Source organism: Seriola dumerili, unplaced genomic scaffold, assembly GCF_002260705.1.
Source record: "Seriola dumerili isolate Sdu_G_001 unplaced genomic scaffold, Sdu_1.0 BDQW01000025.1, whole genome shotgun sequence".
Classification (NCBI taxonomy): Eukaryota; Metazoa; Chordata; class Actinopteri; order Carangiformes; family Carangidae; genus Seriola; species Seriola dumerili.
Genome location: NW_019174280.1, coordinates 18,516,827 through 18,539,456, shown reverse-complemented (window position 1 = coordinate 18,539,456; position 22,630 = coordinate 18,516,827). Strand labels below are relative to the sequence as shown.

Below are 22,630 nucleotides of genomic sequence, written 5' to 3'. Positions count from 1 at the left end.
GGGTATCGCTTTTGAGAATGAAAGGGGCAAAGGAGGAGGCAGCTGATGGAGAGGGAGAGAATGGCAGCGAGCAGGGAAGGGAGGAAAATGGGAGACGGGGGTTATTTAGTCATGCGGGGAAGGACTGATGAGTCACAGGGTTCCAAGTGCTGCTGCTGTAAACTAAAGCACCTGCCTGTGAAAGAGGAGAGCATCACATAGTCTGAAGAGGACAGATGAATTCAGCACACCACTCACATGAAGCATTTTGATACTCATAAATCACACGCGTCAATGTGAACGTGTTGGGAGATATGCCTTGTGCTTTCTGTGGGTAAATGTTTGTTTATTTTAGTACTTATCATCCCAAATGGTGAAGTTTTCCTGCATGAAGGACATAGTTATAATTATAAAGCAATTAATTGTTATTTTTTTCAACTAAATTGCCCCAAAACATTATGCACTTCATTTTGAGAGTAGGTGCCCAATGGGAATGTAACCATTTATGTAGGGAGGGAGTGTTTGTCCACATTGAGCCACAGAGGATTGATTAACTTTGGCTTTTCTATGAAGAGGTTACTAAAAAAGTGCACAGAATACAATATTAATGCTCATGTAGTCAACAGGAATCAAAGTTGTCCATTAAAATGGACACAGTTCATTGCTGAAATATTCTGTGCACAAATATCAGGATGACATTTTTAATAAGAAATCAGCCTTTATTCAAAGGTCAGCTGGAGATGTGAACTGGTCTCATCAACAATTAAACACTACCTGCTAAGTTAAAAGAGAGAGATTAGAGAATATCAAGATAGCATATGTAGATACACTGCCCCCTGTTGTTTAGAATGAAATGCCTTTTTGCTTTGGTGGTGACACTTTGTCTGTGTGTTTAGCCTCTGAAGCTATGCGGGGCTCCACTCCGCTGGATGTCGCAGCGTCCTCAGTGATGGACAACAATGGCCTGGCTCTGGCCCTGGAGGAGCCTGATCTGGAGAAGGTTTGTTACTTCTGCACTAAATCACAGCACAGCAGTGAAAACATAACTCACTGCAACTGAATGACTGAATGTGCAGAAGAAACAGACATAGGGTAATATTTGTCACAACTACACCATAATTGACCCTTGAACCACTTTGCTCACCATTAAAACTTGACGATCAAGGACAAATATTTAAGGTTTATTTTAAGTACAAAAATGTATTTGCTACATGAATTTATTTTGTTTGCAGAAATGTGGAGTGTGAACAGAAGGCTTGTTACCATAGCTGATAAATATTGTACATGAAATTAAGTAACTATTCAGCTATTTAGCTCAGCCATACAGCTCTGTCACTAATGGTTTCAGGCTGATTACATAACCAGACAGTGGCTATTCTGTTTATTAAAGCTGACCTCAAGGTATTTGTCGTTCTAGCAGATGAATCAGTCATATTATAGACTTAGTTTAGTGTTAAATACTATTCCAGGCACTGTAAAATTATGAAATTGAAACCTATTATGTTTAACATGCTGAGAGGAGAGTAGTCCATTTGGTTTTATGGATAATGAATGCACTGAAACAGCCTTCTAGTCAAAAAGCAGATGCACCTACTCAGCGAGATGAAATTAGTCTTCCTGATATTCTAATAGTCTTTTATGTGGTTCAATTTTCACATTATGTTGAGTAAGTTCTATATTACATATTGGAATGATTTGAATAGCAAAATGATGAGCAGATTACTTCACGTTATTAAAAACTGAGTTCATTTCTTATTAAAACATCTCTTCGCTGACTTATGTAAGTCTGATAGAAATGGAAGCCTCATGCCACCCAAGTTTTTTTCAGTCAAAAATTCAGAATGATTTTGTGACAGTTGAATAAGCAACTTCAGCAAAAGCTTTCAAGTTGTCACTGTTACTGACAATGACAGTCAAAAAGACAGTGTGCCCAAGATAATACCAACGAGTGAAACAGACTTGTTTGTGTGTTTGCGTGTAGGTGGTGACATACCTGGCAGGTTGTGGTCTCCAGAGCTGTGCCATACTGGTTGCTAAGGGTTACCCAGACCTTGGCTGGAACCCCATCGAGGGAGAGCGTTACCTGTCCTTCCTGAGGTTCGCAGTCTTCTGCAATGGTATGTTGACTTTCATACTGAGCATGTGGAGAAAATCTAATCGATACACAATGCCTTCAGCCATCAACACTCATGGTGTAAAAGATAGCAATACAGCAATAAAATTGAGTCAAAGGAGACTACAAGCTGAAACTTTCAAAATAAGATCTTGTAAATGAATTATGAGGCACATGATGCATTTAACATGTTTATTAATCCATAAGGAAACATACTACTTGTTTTGACAGAAATGTCCAAATGTGTTTGCAGACAATAAAAGCTTTAATGGGGACCTGTAATTGTAAGCTTCAAATCGATAAATTATACACTTTGAAATATGTTAATAAATTTGTATAACTATGGTTAACATACAAACACAAGGTGATATTGCTACAGTTTAGATTATGGCACAAAAGGAAATTTTAGCTTTACAATATGCTACATGTAAAAACCCAACACAGTATCACTCTGAGGTACACATTATCTGTGTGAATCTGTTTTTGTTATGTGTGGTGTGAGTATACAGTTAACTTGTTTGTGTGGCATGTTGGGTGACGTGAGTGACACGGTTATTAAAGTTACAGGTAGAAAAATGAAAAAAAGATTGGAGGAAATCCCAGAATCTGCCAGCAAACTTTGGCTGGAGTGATGGAGTGAGTTAATGGTCTTCTTTCCACCATCACCATTTACCAGCAACTGTGCTCTGTTGCCAAGAATAGAAAATGCACAAGTGGAAATCTTAGTTGGCGCTCCCTGAATATAAATATATAGATCTTTTGAAAAGCAGTGGACATCATGTCCAGGGTTTCCGCCTTGAAGTTTACTCTGATCTGTCCTTTTATGGATAATTTAATCATCTCTTCATAAATGCCTGTCCCTTTGCCTGCTGTATTTGTATACCAGGGGAGAGTGTGGAGGAAAATGCCAATGTGGTGGTGAAGCTGCTGATCAGACGCCCAGAATGTTTCGGCCCCGCCCTGAGGGGAGAGGGAGGCCAGGGTCTGCTGACTGCTATGAAGGAGGCCATCAAGATCTCTGAGGATCCTGCCCTGGACCTGCCAAAAACCTCGGCTGGAGTCACTACTGCGTAGGAATCCACACCAGTTTCTCACATATCCTTGTTCCTGTCTGGGTTGAAAAGCCTCTGAATCAGCATTTAGATCATCAAGAGACACTAAAAACTCATTGAGTGGCATGAAAGTATTCAGTACTGATAAAGTCTCCCATTATCTGTGTCTTTGTGAGAGTTGTTCCATTTAATTAGATTTCACAGTGTGTTTCTGAGCACTGCTAAACCAGCGTTATTCTTAGTTATTACACTCTTTAATATAGCCACATTTGTATGTGGCTCTATTCACATTACTGGGAAGAGATAGAAGTTTACTACTTCGTGTAAGCTTGGACAAAGTTATTTGAAAGAACAGTGAGTTATTGTTCCGTTTGAATGGAGAGTTTGGTCGAGCTGCTTTGCTAAACAGCCAAACAAGAAAGTAATTATAAAGGAAAGATTTTGCAGTAATTAAACACATGTAAAACATCTTTTTCATTATCTTAAAATAATGACAAGATGGTGGTGTATTTAATGTATGTCAGATACAAATTAAGTTGTTTGGTGTAATCTTTTATATACTTGTGCTAGGATATGCCTCATCCTCTCCTACAAAATAGTCATTAATTTATAAAAAATTCCTTCCTTTCCAATGGAAAAAAAACCAGTGACATTAATTTGCCTGTTTGCATAAGTCTTAAATACTGAAATTGAGACATTTTAACTGCATTTTAAGACACAAGTTTATCCTGAACACATCAGACACAGAGGTGCTTATCTGTTTAGAGGCTCAAGAGAAAGGAGTATAGCAGCCTTGGCATTGTTCAACGCTGTGGCCAGTTTGTAGAAAGTGTTGGTGTCTGCCTGCACACATTAGTATGTACAGGCTGTAATACATGGGCTGCATTTTAATGGAGGAATGTTGTTATTGCCTGAAGTGAGAATAGAAATTGGGAGAGTGGGCAAAATCAATATGTATATGATAGTGGCCTGTAAGGAGATCACATATTCTACCAAAAAACATTGTTAGAAATGCTCACAAAATTGTCCATCTATTGCTTCTGTTTCCCCACTTTATTCTTAAATTGCCTGATTCTTCAGCAATCAGGAAGGTTTGCAGTATTCAAGAAAGATAGTTATTACAATGACAGATTAATGTTTGTCTCTGTGTGTGTCAGGTCTGGTGAGGAAGAAGGAGAGATTATCCACATGGGCAACGCCATCATGTCCTTCTACTCAGCTCTCATTGACCTGCTGGGACGCTGCGCTCCAGAGATGCATGTGAGGCTCAACTGGAGCGGAGGAATAGCACACTGTACAATGAACTGTAACCTACAATATGGACGACATGGACATTAATGTGGACTTGGTTAATGACTCAGACAGTTTTAACAGCTTTATATCAGATTCAAAATGATTATCATAATTAAATAATGATTGAACTTGATGCATTTTTCACATCAGCTGTCATGAAGACAAGTGTCTCTACAATTACCTGAATGAAATGATGTGGTGTATGTTTTCGTCTGTTACAGCTGATCAATGCGGGTAAAGGTGAGGCGCTGCGTATCCGAGCCATCCTGCGCTCTCTGGTTCCTACTACGGACCTGGTGGGTGTCATCAGCATCCCCCTCAAGATGCCTGTAGTTAATAAAGGTACGGCCTTTGTGGCTCCTATTTTATTTGTTTGCTACCTGAAGTTATGCATGCAGATAAAAATGAATTAAGTTGATCCTGGTAGAACAACAAAACCAACCAGTGTTAGGTTTGAAAATGCTAAGGGTACTGGGAAAAAACTTGTAATAGCAGCCAAAAGTGAGACAGAAAATCGTCCATCTGATACAGAAAAATTGTGTTTGGTTTGTATTCAAAGCTGAAGCTGTGCTCAAACACAGTACTCAGCAATTTAATTTAAATTGTATATACACACATGTCAGACACAAATATTCTCTGCTGCCTACTGAACCAACATACCACATTACTATCTTGAAATATGAAAAAAGTAGATTTTACTTGTATAGTATGTCTGTGACGGCTCCAGATCAAAGCAACTAAAACATTTTCATTTCTCTGCACTGTTGGACTCATTCAGCTCTGCCAGATGGATGTATATCATTTTAAATAACTGTGTCCTGCCAGTGGGCATCATTCAGGAGTGAATACCTGTTTGCATCTGTGTTTCTACTGTGGGAGAAAGTCATGCCTACAAGCCGTTTCTACTATCGAGCCACTTTGTGCTATGTTCTAAAATGTGCTTGTATTTATCATAAAATAACCCTAACCCTTACCTAAAAAAAAAAGAATATATATCTATACATATATATATCTATATATATATATACATATATATATATCCTCAGCAGCAGTCACACCAGAAAATTAACTTAACACTCAGTTTTCTCTGTCACAGTTTCTAATAAAAAGCAAGCTGTGTCTTGAATGAGCTCATCACATTTTGCTTTTGTCAAAGTTTCCACAGCTTACCACTTTAAACTTTTACCTAAAATACACTCTTGCAGCCAATCCCCTGTTTCTACATCTTGTGGTCATAAACCATGTATCATTAGATTCAGTAAAAATGAACTCTTGAACTGTTTGTTCCTCTTTCCCTTTGTCCTCCTGAATTCTCCAGGTACTGCTCAGCATCCTTGTCTTGCAAGTCTATTTTTTTCTTTAAAAGTATATTTTGATCATGACAACATAAACTTGAATCTTTTCCTCCCTAAAATGTGTTTAACCTTCAGATGGCACAGTGACAGAGCCCGACATGTCAGCCAGTTTCTGTCCGGACCACAAGGCCCCCATGGTGCTCTTCCTGGACCGAGTGTATGGCATCGAGGACCAGAGCTTCCTGCTCCAGATGTTGGAGGTTGGCTTCTTGCCTGACCTCCGAGCCTCAGCGTCTCTCGATACGGTGAGTCCTAAATAACTTTCTCTACGTGTCCCTAACCAGCCTTCACCTTCAAAGTCCCATTTTGTTACTCACTAGCCACCAAAACATTAGTGTCCGTTTCCTAAAACAGTACGCTTTAGTCTTTTTAACCCGTAACTGTACAAATGAAAAGTACTAGCCGATAGCAGGCGTTATATCTGTGTCGTCTTCTCTGTTCCTATCACTTTTCTTACTGAAACTTTTTCTGGTTATTTAGTAAGTGCACACAGTTAAGTTTAGGTTTCGAGTTTGCTCATTAGAAGTGTGACAGAAGCAGATAATCTCAGCAAACATAAACACTGATTGCTCAGTACATCGATCAGAACAAAGCCTCGTCGTGACTGGCTCAGAGCTGGCAGAAGCATTCACACAATTATTGTTACAATCATCAGCTTAGAAACATTAAACATCTGCTCATCCTCATGAGCCTGAGTAATACGATCAGTTTTCAGTTGTCATGTTTGACTTGTATTTAGGGATATAATAATCCCTGCGGCAACGTCAGAATCACCACTGACCCACTGAGAATAATTCACCTTCTTCTCCTCAGGAAAAGTTATCACCATTCACATAAAACATCACCGCATTGGTTTAAAATTGGATTATCTTTGACATCATGTAAACCCTTCAGATTGGGTCAGTTTGTCATGGTGATAGATGTACAGTGAACAAATTGAGTTTGTCACTGACAATCTTTTTCTTTTTTATATGAAGAGCGGTAGACTGGATCTAAATTGCATTTTAATTAGCAAAATCCATGGCCTTGCAAATGTTTTAAGAGGAAGGAAATGCATTCAGTGCATTTGTTATACCTTAAGGAGTATTTCGGCGTGAAACACTGAATCTAAACATGCATTTTGTTTAGAAGAAAAACTCCTTCAGCATGGCTAAGGCTTGTGTTAACATATTCTCTCTTTGACAAGCAGACTGTCATTCCTTGAAAACAATTTTGAAATAAAAATTAGCAGTGCAAAATTTCATCTGTGATTTGTCTTTCATTGTTAGGTTTTTAGATTTATAAAAACTGTGACTGTTCCACTTTTTTAACCAAAGTTAAACCTGAAGTTATAAACTTAAAGTTTTAACCCCTGTAACTGATCACCAATTGTTTGGTTTTGTCAATTTCATATATGAATGCTCCTCTATAACAATGGCTCTTCAAGTCTCTGTTTTGTGTCATCAGTCATTGCTTCAATAGCATAGGTTTCTGTGAGAGATAATTTACCTATTGCAACTAAAATTGCATGCCTAAGGTAAACTGCAGCATCACCACCACCATCGCCCGACACCCACAAAAAGTCAGATTTACATGTAAGATCATACAGAAATCCTTTTAAAAGGTTATTTCTATTCAGTGCCCTTTTCAAAAAATTCCCAAACGTGACATCAGGGAAAATGAATTTTTTTGACTCTGCTTTCATTTACTTTTTTTTCTACCTGAGAACCTTTCAATATGTCTTTTTGCTGTTGCCAGGAGCCTTTATTCACACCAACGTTCTATTAATTTTGACATGTGGAGACTTTATAGTGCCTCTGTATCCTTCAGCTGCATGTATTATTCTCTGTCCCACAGGAGGTGTTAAGCACCACTGAGACGGCGTTGGCCATGAACAGGTACATCGGCTCAGCCCTGCTGCCCCTGCTGACCCGCTGTGCCGCTCTCTTCGGCAACACAGAGCACTACGCACAGTTGATCGACTCCACGCTGCAGACCATCTACCGACTGTCCAAAGGCCGCTCGCTCACCAAAGCCCAGAGGGACGCCATTGAGGAGTGTCTGCTGGCTATCTGCAAGTAAGGGCCTGTCAAGCTTTCTCCAGGCTCAGCTGAGTGAAAATATTAGAGGGGAGCTGGAGATTTACAGAGGCTGCACCCTGTTATTTTTCAAACAATGCTACTGTCAAATGGCTTGTCTCAGGCTTTAGTGTGACACATATTGAACAGCCCTCTGTTCCACTTTGATAGAGCATGAAGCAAATCACAAACTACAGGAAACAATGAGCTTGAGTACACTAGATTAAGAACATATTACTTAGGGGCTAAATTGACCAAGCTTTTGTGCACTTTTAGACTCAAATCAACTGCTTCAATGTTTTTGTCTTCATTACATTTACACAGTGAAAGCAGGTTAATGTATTTGTTTTCTAGGAATTCATATTCTTGCTTATTTGATTTGTTTATTTTGCCTAATAAATTCAGTCAGCATGTTTTTTTGTTATGGCACATGGATATTTATTGTGTAAGATGTGCACTTTGCAACAAAGAGTCATACTGAACAATTACCATATTGTCAGTTCAGTTTTATACGTGCCAAATTAGGCACCAGCAACATTATTCTTCATTGACAACCCCAGTTAAGGATTTTAACCATGTACCATTTGGCTGCCATTTTTGATGTCTTTGACCTAGTTTGACCCTGAATCCTGCAGCTGGGTGCATTCAATGTGTCTGCTACATACTTTAGGCCCAAAGTTTTCTTTTATATTATAGAACTTGATGCTTTTTAATTTTTATCAAATATTCTTGACTACGAGTATTTGTACTTTTCTGTTCAGGTGCTCAACCTGATTTGTAGCCCAGTTGAAACTTAGATAAGTCACTTACATTGCTAAAATGAACTTGTTTGTGTCTGCAGTTGAACCTGCAGTTATTTTAATTAATCCATGTTTTTATTGTGTTACCTGTTTTTATGATATCTACACAGTATCCACTGTTGTATTCTTTTAATGAAATAATAAATCCTCAACTTCTTCAAAGGCATCTGCGTCCCTCCATGATGCAGCAGCTGCTTAGACGGCTGGTCTTTGACGTTCCCATGCTCACTGAATACTGCAAGATACCTCTACGGGTGAGACACTGGACACAGTTTGTTGTCACTTATGTTTGATTTATTAGTTGAAAGAGTTATGGGATAATTATAACAATCACAGAGGCGTCTTGTATTTTACAACCCATTTATCGTCCTCACTTCCTGTGTGTTGAACACACCTCCCAAGCATTTTGTTAAATTTGTCATTGTATATTTTACCCTATATAGATATAATATACAACATTATGTTGATTTTGCTATGAAAAAGTAAATCGTACTTATTTTTCTTTGAAAGGAGTACTCTCTCGTCATTGGTTTCCAAGAATATTAAACAAATTTTAACCCAGATGCTTATGTTTTCTTGTATCTCTGATCTCTAGCTGATGACCAACCACTATGAGCAGAACTGGAAGTACTATTGCCTGCCATCTGGTATGGGCAGCTTTGGCATAGCCTCCGAGGAGGAGCTTCTCCTCACTAAGAAGCTATTCTGGGGAATCTTTGACTCCCTTTCTCACAAGGTACAACAAGACACTATGTTTTGTAGAATATTTATGAAGATGAGTCGACAGTATGTGCAAGAGCCAAGAAATTCTTTGTCATTTTGTATAGCTGTTATTGCTCTCTGTATTTTCTTCCCCTTACTCAATTTCCTTCTCTGAGAATATATATGAAGTGTCAGGAGACAAGGCAATATTTTCCTTGTATCCCTCTCTATTGCATAACAAAACGTTTAGTAGTCTAGTCGTTTTTGCTCTCCTGAAGATTTCCTCTGTTTGCTGCTGTTTTTTAATATTCTGTTTTCTGAAAATCTTGAGTTTTCAGCACTTGAGTCTGGCTCTCCTGAGAGAAAAGTTCTCAGTAGTCAGAGGTAGTGAAGTGAAAGCTCAATGAAGTGCTTGTGAGCAGTGCAGCTGAGGCGAAGCCAAAACAGATGAATCATTTATCAGTCTGTGACAGGCTGTTGCCTGGTGCAGACCATTCCAGCTTTCTGTCTTTCATTTTCCCTCCTTTTCCTTTTCCTTACTTGGCTTTGCTCTGCTCAGTCTATCCATCTAATAATCTAAACAGACATGTCCTCAGAAATGTGGAGAAAATTGTGAAAAAACAGTAACCCTCCCTTTGCTGTATCTGTCTCTTGTGTAGAAGTATGATGCTGAACTTTTCAAAATGGCCAAGTCATGCCTGTGTGCCATCGCTGGAGCCCTCCCTCCTGACTTTGTGGATGCCAGTCTTGGCGCAACACTGGAGAAACAGGCTTCAGTGGATGCACAGGGTAACTTTGACCCCAAACCAACCAACACTGCCAAGTGAGTGGTCTGAGAATGCACTTACCTTCTTAGAGGCAAAATATTGTAATTAATCAATCGTCTAAAACTGATCTGTCAGGATTATCTTTTCGTTTAAAAACAGCAATTTGATTAAATTCTGTGTGTTTCATGATTGTTTGTCTGCAAATCAAAACAAACCTGCACAATATACAGGTAAAATTGACTTTGTAATGACAATAAATATTTAAACGTTTCTTTACTCTCCAGTATCTCCCTTCCTGAAAAACTTGAGTACATTGCCAACAAATATGCAGAGCATTCCCATGACAAGTGGTCCTCAGAGAAGGTTAGTCCCACTGTGGTCTTTGTGTCTTCCTCACTCATGCTGACATTTAATGAATGATGTATGCAATAAATACAGGTGGTAGATTCCGTATGAAATGCTATGAAATGACAACTTGTAATTGTGGTTTACCTTGTCTGGTCCAGTAGCATGCCTGACCAGTCACTACTCTCAGTATATTAGTATTTCTACCAATGATTTTCTATACCTGAAATGCACGCTGCTACGTGACCTGTAATAAACTGTTGTTGCAGGTGTCAGCTGGCTGGAAAAATGGAGACAGTGTGGATGAGCAGGCGAAAACCCATCCACTGCTGAAACCTTACAAATCTCTGAGTGAGAAGGTACATGCAGTTGCTGCTGGTACTAGGGGAGTGGTACACAATCTCTTACTGCTGAATGTATATCAAATATTAGCTTTTTTCATCTTTTAATGCAGAAAATATTTGCTTAATCGGCTTCTCAAGTGGATGAAAGTTTTAGTTATAAAAACAACTTTCCTCAGTGGCACAGACAGAAATAATGGTGTTGGCTGCATCAATGGGCAGAGCCACAGTGTCACAAATCTTTCAGAGAACAAAAAATGTGTGAAAACTTGTAGAAGGAAACTGGTTAAAAATAAATATCCATGTTTTTATTGACTTACCTAAATATAAGGACATTTTGTACCCGATCCAAATTAAATTCAGTCATAGTGACTGTTTTTGCATGGCTTGACTATCAATTAAAATAAAACTCCACTAGGAAAATAACCTAGAAACCAACATCCTTTTAGAAAATGTTTGAACGTTGTTTCATTTCTAGATTGGATGTGTTTGTCTGACTTAAATGTTTTCACCTAAGTTGAACTGTCACAGCTGGTGGGGATACAGTCCTGCATAAGATTTTAAGGCAAAAAGTGACAAGACTTTTGTGTGTGTTGACTATGCAGGAACGAGAAACATACCGTTGGCCAGTGAGGGAGTCGTTGAAGAGCATGTTAGCTATGGGCTGGAACATTGAGAGGACCAAGGAGGGAGAAGTCATGTTCCAACAACGAGAAAGTGAAAAACAACGAAAGATCTCCGAGTCTCAGGTAAAATCCTGGTTTATGATCCACTTGCTGAAATAATACTTTGCACCACAGTTAGACAGTATTGTTGTCACACATGTTTTCTTTGTAATACTTCTTTACTAAATCTTTAACTGACAAAATTCACAAGCTTCTCCTTTTTAAGGTTGTTTTTGTCCTCTGTGTTAATCAGCCTCAGCTTTTGTTGTGATATTTTTTGCACTGTGTTCAGCAGAGATCATTTATAACTGGACTCCATTAACAAAATAAATGGGAGGACCACTCCCTTCCCTGTAAGAGTAATACACACAAAGCAGCAAAGCAAATAGCTTGAATCAATAATGGTATCTCTGAAACATCCAGCTTAATTTATCATAGAAATGTAATATTTTTTTCTGTAATCATATTTAGCCACATAAATTCAGAAAGTTGTTCAGGATTGAGAAGTAGTTGCTGCAGTTTTAAGTCAACAAGGACATAGCTTAGTGTTTTTACAGCTCAAAGTTCAGGCTGTCTGTGGCTGTCTCTGTCCCTCTTTGCCCTCACAATTTGTCTTAAAGCTAATTGTTCAGTTCTGAAATAACACAAATGTGTGTATTTCTGACTGAAAATATATTTACTGCTAAATTTACCTTTGTTACTTTCTTTTGTCATAGATCAACTTCACCTTCCAGTGTGTGTCTCAAAAGCTCTAATATGTTATGTTAATGTCTAATAATAATATTATTATCATTATTATCGACAGAAATCTGAGAATGTCTTTTTAGATTTTCAGATATATTGTACACTTAGACTTTCTCTGTCTCACTTTGTAGGTTAATGGATTCAGTCCTGCTCCGATGGACCTGCATAATGTCACTTTATCTAGAGAGTTACAGGTTGGTTTTCATTTGACTCTTGAGAATTGTTGCAACATATGCTCTAAGTCAGAACTGTACAATAGGAGCGACAGTTTCAGTGTCTGAAACACAAAGACAGAATGAAAATGTTCAGATTTGATGACACTCATTCTGCTGTTTCTGCAGGGCATGGTGGAGGTGGTTGCAGAAAATTACCACAACATCTGGGCCAAGAAGAAGAAAACTGAACTTGTTAGCAAAGGTGTGCAAATGGACACTTTAAAAAAACCCATCCTGGAAAAGTGAATTTTATGATATTATTTGTGTGAAATGTATGTGTTTTATATTTGATTTGACCTACCAGGAGGAGGGACCCACCCACTGCTGGTGCCCTATGATACCCTGACAGCTAAAGAGAAGTACAGAGACAGAGAGAAGGCCCAGGATCTCTTCAAGTTTCTGCAGATCAGTGGCTATGCCATCACAAGGTCTCCTTTCACTCCCATGTCATTTATTGTAGAAATCAGTAAAAAATAATGTCATATAATGTTGCAACAGCACAAAACAGTTTTAAAGATTTACTAAATTGTATATTTAGGGCAAAATTTAATCCTCCTTAATCTCCTTAAAATAGCATTGATTTCACATGGATTGAGGGTTACATTTGAGTTTAAATTACAACATAATCAGCAGTGTGTTTTATTTATATTGTCTTTACTCTTGGTAATGTGATGGGGAATCTTTTCATCTCAGAGGTCTGAAGGAAATGGAGCAGGACTCATCATCGATGGAGAAGCGTTTCTCCTTCAAGTTCCTCAAGAGGCTGCTAAAATATATTGACTCTGCCCAGGAGTTTATTGCTCACCTTGGTGAGTGTGTGACATTTTAAACACAGATACACTGAGCACTAAGAGGACCTGAACATTGATTGACATTGACCTTGCTGCTCAACTTTGCTGTTAATCCAGAGGCCATGGCCACCAGTGGGAAGACGGACAAATCACCTCATGACCAGGAAATTAAGTTCTTTGCCAAGGTCTGGAAATCCACTAACACTTGACACTTCTTGCAAATGAACCAATGAAATACTGATGAATTTACTTTACTCTGCTGATGTTTTCATCTGATCGCTGCATTTCCTCTCTCCAGGTGTTGCTTCCTCTGACAGATCAAACCTTTAGGAACCACTGTCTCTACTTCCTGTCCACACCCAGCAAGAGCTTTAGCAGCTGCGGTTGTGCCTCCAACAAAGAGAAGGAGATGGTCACCAGGTACTGTACAAAAGCAATGCATAGTGTGTTTAATCAGTTCTCCCATTGTCATGTTTTTGCTCGTCAGAGAGTTTTCTTGCTGTATGTATAATGTCCTCCCTTTTATCTCGGTGAAGTGCATAAAAAGAATTCCTATTTCATATTTTCATCAAACCTTTCCTCCCTTGTGCTTTGCTTTTTTCAGCTCTTCTTTGTTCTCTCGGGAGCTTTTTGTTCATTTCTTTTCTTATTGTCTGTCTTTTCCAGCCTGTTCTGTAAGCTGGCAGCTCTTGTCAGACACAGGATTTCTCTCTTTGGTAAGGTCGGCACTGCCTCTGTCTGTGTGCTTGTGTGCCTCTTCGCTTTGAATCTCTTCATATATCTACACTAAATGTCTCTCTCACAGGGAGTGACTCAGCAATGATGGTGAGCTGTCTGGACATCCTCACTCACTCACTTGACACCAGGTAAGGAAAAGTCATTGGTACTTAATCGAGTAGATATTACTGCTGTTGCCTGTACAATGAACAACACTAACAAATGAAAATGAATCTTTTTTGCTCCATCTTTTTTCTCAGAACGGTGATGAAATCTGGCGCCGAGCTGGTCAAAGCCGGGTTTAAGACTTTCTTTGAGAATGCAGCGGAGGACTTGGAGAAGCTGGTGGAGATGCTGAAACTGGGGAAGTTCATGCAGTCCCGTGCCCAGATGAAGAGTGTCAGTCAGAGCATCAATTATGTGACTGTGGCTCTGCTGCCCATCCTCACTGCCCTGTTTGACCACATAAGGACGTATGAGTTTGGAGTGGACCTGCTGTGTGAGTTTGTACTGTATTTCCATAGACACACACCATTCTCTTTTTCTTTTTTTTTTTTTGTATTGCTCGACATAATTCACAAACTTCGTCTTTTCTAACAAACAAACACAGGCCTCCTTGTTTGTACAAGGAGGCATGTGCCTAATTTGTTTGTGAAAATATTTTTCTCCTCTTGTCTGATTGCAGGCTTAGGGTTAAAAAAATTAAGTAACAATATTGTATTGTATTGTATTGTATTGAATTAAGGACATACCAAGTAACTTTGGAGTTGTCTTTCTCCTCATGTCATCTTTAAGTTCTGACACTAGTCATACGGTTTTGATTGGAAATAAGTGTCCGTTTAATGTTTTCTTGTCTGTTTCAGTGGATGACGTGCAGCTGTCCTGCTACAGAATCCTAACATGTTTCTATTGTCTGGGAACAGGAAAGAACGTCTTTGTGGAAAGGTAAGAGGCTTCTCCTTTTTTAAGGTTTTCTGTAGCTTTGCAATAGGATGTAATTAAATGGCTGTCGCTTCTACACATGATCAACACTGTATAGTTGATCATTAAGTTTAAAAATCTCTGGTAATGATGAATACTTGCTGTCATTTCCATGCTCTATGAGTTAATTAATATCATGGTAATACACAAACTACATTGTGCTTGTCGCAGTTAATTAGAATATGGCTGCTGAGCTCGTTCATTAACTCATGTTTGTGACAAATACACTCAGGGCTTTAAGGGTGATATGTAGTAGATCACGTACTCTAGTACATTATACACTGTAGTATCTACAGTGATATGTGTGCTAAATTTTATGTGAAACTGTATGTGTTACAAATGAAGACAGAGGTTTTGATTTTGGCCAGGTAAGATAACAGCTGTGTGTGTGTGTGTGTGTGTGTGTGTGTATATATATATATAATCTATTATAGATATATATATATATATACATACACAGTATATGTGTATATGTGTGTGTGTGTGTGTGTGTGTGTGTACATTTGAAAATCTATTAACAGAAAAAGATTTCATGGCTCAGGGGAGAGGACACAACAAAACACTGAGTGCTGTGAAATGGTTTTCATTAAAACCACAATTCTGTACGATTGTTCTCTAACTGGCTGTTACACGGCAAATAAAACCTCCCAATACTGTTGAGAGAGAAATGTTCTCACCTTGAGCCGACTCGAGCTGTAAAATAACAAGTGAACAGGTTTGACCACAGCTGTAGATTGGCTGCCTGGTGTAAATTAACCCTGACAACACGTGGACCTCTGCAAATGCTGTGTACAGAAAGTCTAGTGGCAAATTGTCCTAATACTTAACTTTAAGATTTTTGCATGCCAACACGTCAGCTGGGATATCAGAGATCTTTCCAAACAGAAAAACAAGTGTTTGAAGTGTATTAATATTGTATGTTGCAACAAGTTATTATATACTTTGTTGGAGCCATTTGGCATATCAGTAATTTATGTATTTTCTTTATTTGAATTTATGCAATGTCTGATTTGAATTATGCCTGTCATGTGTTTGAAGTTGTTTTTTGTTATTATCCGGAAGAATATTATGACCTGATACCTGACAGGCTGAGGTGATTTATAGGTGCGGTATGCCCTTTAATGAGGGGGATAGGTGAACAGGTGTTCACGAGAGCAGAAGGGCAAACAATTTTTCAACCGCACAACATAGAAATACATGCGACTAGTAGGCCTTCGAATATCTTTTGTCTATTCTTTTATTTTATTTCTATTTATATCTATTTCTTTCTATTTTTCTAGCCCGTTCTTTTCTTTCAATGAATAGATATTGAATCGTGACATAAGGAGAGAATGCTTGTTGATATTCTTGATATCCGGATCGCTTCTACATACCTACATTACATATACTGAATATATATCCAGGCATCTTCCTGCACTGGGGGAGAGCCTGGCCACCTTGGTGGGAGCCATACCTGTGGCGTTCCTGGAGCCCCACCTTAACGCCCACAACCCACTCTCTGTCTTCAACACCAAGACCCCTCGAGAGAGAGCAAGTGAGTTTCCAACTGATCCTCCTTTATATTTTGATTGTTATATTACTGTGGATATACTTTCAGTTCTTTTACCACTTTCAAAATCCAGATTTCTTTGAAACAGTTTGTCAGTTTGTGTCCAATCACAATGACTGATGTTTTTCTTTTCTAGTCCTCAGTATGCCAGACACAGTGGAGGAGATGTGTCCAGAGATGCCGAGTCTTGACAGACTCCTGAAAGACGTGAATGATGTCTCAGAGTCTGGTGCTCGCTACAGTGACATGCCACAGGTCTGAAGGGCTGATGGGATATTTGAATGTATACAAACTGCTGCATGTCTGAGCTGTTTAGACCTACAAAAAAAGATTCACTCTGATTTATAATGTCATAGAGCTTTTGGTGCCAAAAATAACAGTGATCTCCTCTTGATTGCCTCTTCTGTCATTCATACCTTCATTCATCCTGAGATTTAACCCTCAGCCTGTATACCCTGCAGGTCATTGAGGTGATCCTTCCCATGCTGTGCAACTATCTGTCCTACTGGTGGGAGAAAGGTCCGGAGAGCTCACCTCCAGGTTCCCAGTGTTGCACCATGGTGACCTCTGAACACCTCAGCATCATCCTGGGAAATATCCTCAGGATCCTCAACAACAACCTGGGCATTGATGACGCACCCTGGATGAAGAGGATTGCAGGTGACAGGCTCAAGGCTGTTAGAGAAATTAATGTGATCTGTCTGGGGTTCTCAATGGTCAAATTATGGTTTTAACAGTAGTGCAAAGTCAGGGGTTGTAATGAGTTCTTTTGGGATGTCAGGTAATGTCATTTTACAAATTGATCACTTTATAGAAATATATATCTACATTGCATGAGGTGCTGTTTTTCTACACAGAGGTAGAAACTAGCCTGTTCATCCTTTTCCTATTTGAAAAACATTAACAAACAAGGAAATGGTCAAATTTAAGGTCAAGGAAACACTTTAGTATGATAATAAAAACCCTTTTGAATAAGGCAACCCATATGGGAACCTGATAATAATAGTAATACATTTACATTTTTAGTGTCCATTTTTCAGTGGGAGTTCAAGAAAAGCCCAGTAACATAGTTGGCTGCTGAAGAAGCATGGCCTGAGGCACACTCACTTTTTAAACCCACATTTGAATATTGTACTTTGAACACATTTACAAACAAGAAAATAAGACAAGGGGAAATTCACACTGTATCCTATATTTAACTATTCTCTGGATAATATTTCCTGATGTTAGTCCCATTGCATTTGGAGAGACTGAGGTGAACAGCACAACTGCTGATCTTAAAAAAAGTTACTTAAGAAGAGTAGAGTAAAGTGAATGTAAAGTGATGACTGTAGTTCGATAGTTGTGACAGTTGACACCAGAGCCAATAACTTACATGGACACAAGGAAAACTCATGTCTTCTAAATCCAGGGTGTAAATCCTTCCAGACACCTGATTTATGATTGAAAGCATCAGTCTTTTTCATTGTCTCTGTCTCCAGTCTACTCTCAGCCAATCATCTGCAAGGCTGGAGCAGATCTGCTGAGAACCCACTTCCTGCCAACACTGGACAAACTAAAGAAGAAGACAGTGAAGGTGAGATCTTAAAATATACTGTACATGTTGTTACAGTTTTGACATTGTATCCGCTGCTCAGTAATACTTTTGCTGACTCCATTAATAGCTGCTGAACCTGTATTGTATATATGAAGCTGTCAGTAGTTGGAGGAGCTAGTCTGAGAACATTTTGCTCATTCACATCATCTTCTGAGAGTAAAAACACCTTTGTTCCACTTGCTGAATGAGGACGCAGAGATGGGATTACCACCATGGGGTTGGAAGGGGTCGTGTGTGAGGACATTTAGTCTAATGAATTGATTTCCAAAGATGAGCTGTTGATGTGCTGCGAACGTAGGTTGTGGCTGAAGAGGAGCTGCTGAAGGCCGACAGCAAAGGTGACAACCAGGAGGCAGAGCTGCTCATCCTGGATGAGTTTGCTGTGCTCTGCAGGGACCTCTACGCTTTCTACCCCATGCTTATCCGTTATGTGGATAACAACAGGTATGACGTACATGCTCACTTAGCTAGAATGAGCTTTCCCTTCTCCTTCTAGATATTATTGGGTATTTATGTATGTAGCAGATGTAGGCTGGTTTCAATGTGCGAATGCTTGCGTAGGATATGAGCTTCTTTGTTGTCCCTTTCCTTCACAGATATAACATGACATCCTGTGAGTCACTTGGTTTGTGTGTTTCCTCCACTCCAGGTCAAGGTGGTTGAAGGAGCCTGATGCAGACTCCACTGAGCTCTTCAGGATGGTGGCTGAGATCTTTATCCTCTGGTGCAAGTCCCATGTAAGCTTCACTGTATATATCACAATATGGCTTTTGATGGGAGGATATTGGTATTGAGGATTTATTTCCTAAGGAACCTCTTCTTTTTGTTCTCTTCATGCAGAACTTTAAGCGTGAGGAGCAAAACTTTGTGGTTCAGAATGAGATCAACAATTTGGGCTTCCTGACTGGAGAAGGCAAGGCAAAGATGTCCAAGGTAAAGATATAGGATAATACATAGGATGTGAGTGAATACACTAGATGTTTTTCTTTTCATTTCCTAGAACATTGGCACTATAATTTATTTGAGCCAGTCCCACATACGAAAACATCCTGCTGCTGCAAATACTCATCTGAGCACCACATGCATATTAATGTGCAACTGAAAGTAGTCCTTACATACTCCTGTGTTAGTAATATTTTCTAAAAACTACAGTGGCCAGCTGTTAAAGAAAATTAGTGAGGCTTTTTAAAAAATGAAACTTAATATTTGTGAACCTCTTTAAACATTTACGACTTTGGTAGGAATACCTTAGGGCTGAGTACCACAAAAGGCAGGACAGTCCAGAAGCATTTAGAATCACTGTGGTTTTGATGTTTGGTTTGTTGGGATTTATTTTAAAAAAAAAGCCAGCCTTATCCTTAAAAATATTAAAGACTGAATGGAAACAGCAATTGAGGAATTAATTTCCTTAAATTTTTACTACAGAACAGAAGGGAGCAACATTGACAAATATTCTCTTTGCTTGAACTTCATATAGGTCAGAAATTGAGCTCTATAAACCAGAAATGTCATTAACCTGCCAAGAAATACTCAAGATATTACTACTAATCTACTGGTTGAGATGATCAGACATTAAAAAAAAAAATCATCTTTGAGACCCTTTAGATTTGAAATGTTGAAATTGTTGATAACATTTACTCAGTAAAGGCGAGGCACTCACAGGCCTTCCAAGAAAAACTCTTTCCCTTCAGAGACAAACATCTTCATTCTGGATGAAATCTGTCTTGTTATAATGAACCCAAGAGATGGAGCAGAGTACATCTCAGTCCTCTCTGGGTTTAATTTGGACTCCTCTCACTTCTCTCCTGTTCCCCTCATCACTATGTCAGCACTTTAGAAAAGCACAACCTGAATACTTCTGGAGGGAATCCCCAAGCGTCCCTCTCCTTGGTACTATATTTCAGAGACTCTGCAAATGAAAGGAAAAGTCCTCATAAGCACTTTGCCTGTGTTTTTAATCAGTTCCCTGACATGCGCTGAACGAGTTGAATATGCAGATGTGAGATGTTCTACAAATCATCTGTATGAGTTCACACCTCTTAAATTCACCTCTACATCGAGGGTTTACGACATAAGACATTTCATATAGATATTTGTCGTAGTAAAGTTCGGTCATATATCTGGATGTTGACAGTGTTTGGTCCAGCAGCTGCTCAACTAGCTGTCACTGTGAGACTGTTTATGAGTTTTGGCAGAGCTGGACAGCTTATTTATTTGCACTGTTGAGCTGTTTTGACATGATCGCATACAGTGGAGAAAAAGTTCCTCAGCTCTTGATCCTGAAGGACTCTGCTGTTTATGTTGACGCAATCGGGGTCTCTAATATGTGATTCAAATTAATGTTAATGTTCAGAGGGTGTAACACACTTCCTGAGCCCTTACGGCAAGTCCTGTCACAGACAATATTGCCTATTATGCTATTTTAAATATAAAATTATCAAAATGCTGCTGAGTGAAAACTGGAAAAACCAACAAAACAGCATCATTCTGAAGTGAGCGATCAAAAACAGAGAATGTGATTACTTACTTTTACTTTTGGAAATAAACAAACAGTCAAACAAAACAGACAGCACTAGAAAATGTTTAAAAATGTCATTCATTTGTTGATATGTTATTTTCATTGGTGCTTGATGGTACACAATAGCATATTGTAGCATACAATACAAATCACAATAAAACACTGTCTCTCTCTGTAGTCAGGTGGAGACCAGGAGAGGAAACACAAGCGTCGCCGTGGTGAATACTACTCCATCCAGACCTCTCTGATTGTCGCTGCCTTGAAGAAGATGCTGCCCATTGGTCTCAACATGTGCACCCCAGGTGACCAGGAGCTCATCTCTTTGGCCAAGATACGCTACAGTCTGGTAAGCTGATGAAATATGACTTTTGCACAGAGCTTTTTGTTCTCTCTTAGTATTTAACTAAATAATGATAATTCATATTTTAGGGTAATGTTTTCTACGCAGAGGCTCCAACTTGTACATTTAATCTTTCTCTTATCACATGTCATCATATTCAGCCTTATCTCCAGTTATCCTAGGTCTTATAATTTCATTCACTGATAGATAATTTTAATGAAGTTGGAGTTGAGGCTCCAACAAAGTTAATCATTGAAGCTTCCTACAGTGCAACATTCCTAATCTTCTATCAAAGATACTTAATGAGATACAGTATATTGGAAGTCAGAATCACGCCTCTTGATCAGTCTTACGTAGCTTCGACTGTACTTGTACTGACAGGACTATCTTCAGTCTGCATGGTATGCTTTACCAGCAGTTTAACCACCACCATAACCATTTTTTTTTTGTTTTTGTATTATAGAGACCTCAGCTTCTATTTTATTTTGATAGGTTTTATCCAGAAAGAGTTGAAATAAATTAAGACAGAGCATGGACTTGATACCAATTTAAAATTCCTTTTTTGATGCAGTAGATATAAAGTATTTCTAGAATGACAAATGTTGTTCAAGTCCACTGTGATGGCTACTTTTACTTTTTAATGTATAACAATGGTTTAATAACACATTTTTCTATGTTATGTTGAATGTGCTTCCTTTCATAGAAAGACACAGATGATGAGGTGAAGGAGCACTTGCGTCAGAATCTCCATCTCCAGGACAAGGTAAGATGACGTTCTGTGTAGTTGTAATTCCAGTAGCAAGAGCAGTAAAAGGAATAATACATGCATCAGCACTGTTAAGTATATTGCTGTAGTTCAGTTATTGATTTGATTGTTCTTGTGTTGTAGTCCGATGACCCAGCAGTCCAGTGGCAGTTGGACCTATACAAGGATGTGGTGCTGAAGAGCGACCTACCTATAGACTCGGAACACACAGTGGTCCGTGTCCAGAGCATCTCTGCTGCAGTTTTCCATCTGGAGCAGGTAAAAGCACAGCCTTCACTTTAGACCTCTCATATTGACAAAACATCATTAAATATGGAAAATACATTAAACAATAATGGGGTTGCTATTCAGACATGCGTTTGATGACAGACATATCAAATGAGCTGATAAAGTATTAGCTCACTGCAGCACAGACGGCAGCACTTACTCTTTGTATGGAAAATGCCTATTGTAGATGACACACAGCCATAGCTTGTAGCGATGAAACACTTTGCTGATTAATTCATTATCCAATTCCAGCTTCTCAAAAATGTGAAGATTGAACCTTTTGAGGTTGTAGACTTTTGATCAAAACCGCCTTGGCAGTTGTGATGGTCTTTTTACACAATTATCTGACATGAGCTAAACAATTAAATGAAAAAGTGACCTACAAATGAATGGCTAATGAGAATAATTGTTAGTTGCAGCCTTGCATATAATTCTGAGACTATACTTAATGCATTATCACAATCTGTAAGGTATTGTCTTGATAAAATGCTACATAAAGCATCTTTTTATTGTAACTACACTGTTATTCCCAACGTTGCATCATTTCCTTGGCCCTAAGGTGGAGCAGCCTCTGAGGAATAAGAAGTGTGTGTGGCAGAAGCTGCTGTCCAAGCAGCGTAAGCGCGCTGTCGTGGCTTGTTTCCGCATGGCTCCACTCTACAATCTACCCAGGTGA

General features: G+C 38.9%; 1 protein-coding gene across 1 annotated transcript in view; it reads left to right on the top strand.

Annotated features, from left to right (window-relative positions):
- Positions 1-22,630, top strand: part of ryr3 (ryanodine receptor 3) — a 96,931-nt gene that overhangs the window by 56,800 nt on the left and 17,501 nt on the right. The window contains exons 46-79 of the mRNA XM_022766025.1: positions 876-979; positions 1,961-2,096; positions 2,979-3,162; positions 4,302-4,404; positions 4,659-4,779; positions 5,868-6,037; positions 7,629-7,849; positions 8,813-8,903; positions 9,245-9,385; positions 10,011-10,174; positions 10,403-10,481; positions 10,733-10,822; positions 11,410-11,553; positions 12,345-12,407; positions 12,555-12,630; positions 12,733-12,856; positions 13,122-13,237; positions 13,337-13,404; positions 13,518-13,639; positions 13,886-13,935; positions 14,025-14,085; positions 14,197-14,435; positions 14,800-14,881; positions 16,321-16,451; positions 16,603-16,721; positions 16,928-17,126; positions 17,948-18,042; positions 18,362-18,507; positions 18,713-18,800; positions 18,904-18,996; positions 20,760-20,927; positions 21,625-21,684; positions 21,811-21,945; positions 22,514-22,626. Coding sequence (XP_022621746.1) covers positions 876-979; positions 1,961-2,096; positions 2,979-3,162; positions 4,302-4,404; positions 4,659-4,779; positions 5,868-6,037; positions 7,629-7,849; positions 8,813-8,903; positions 9,245-9,385; positions 10,011-10,174; positions 10,403-10,481; positions 10,733-10,822; positions 11,410-11,553; positions 12,345-12,407; positions 12,555-12,630; positions 12,733-12,856; positions 13,122-13,237; positions 13,337-13,404; positions 13,518-13,639; positions 13,886-13,935; positions 14,025-14,085; positions 14,197-14,435; positions 14,800-14,881; positions 16,321-16,451; positions 16,603-16,721; positions 16,928-17,126; positions 17,948-18,042; positions 18,362-18,507; positions 18,713-18,800; positions 18,904-18,996; positions 20,760-20,927; positions 21,625-21,684; positions 21,811-21,945; positions 22,514-22,626 — 4,096 coding nt within the window. The remainder of the gene's footprint in view (positions 1-875; positions 980-1,960; positions 2,097-2,978; positions 3,163-4,301; positions 4,405-4,658; positions 4,780-5,867; positions 6,038-7,628; positions 7,850-8,812; positions 8,904-9,244; positions 9,386-10,010; positions 10,175-10,402; positions 10,482-10,732; positions 10,823-11,409; positions 11,554-12,344; positions 12,408-12,554; positions 12,631-12,732; positions 12,857-13,121; positions 13,238-13,336; positions 13,405-13,517; positions 13,640-13,885; positions 13,936-14,024; positions 14,086-14,196; positions 14,436-14,799; positions 14,882-16,320; positions 16,452-16,602; positions 16,722-16,927; positions 17,127-17,947; positions 18,043-18,361; positions 18,508-18,712; positions 18,801-18,903; positions 18,997-20,759; positions 20,928-21,624; positions 21,685-21,810; positions 21,946-22,513; positions 22,627-22,630) is intronic.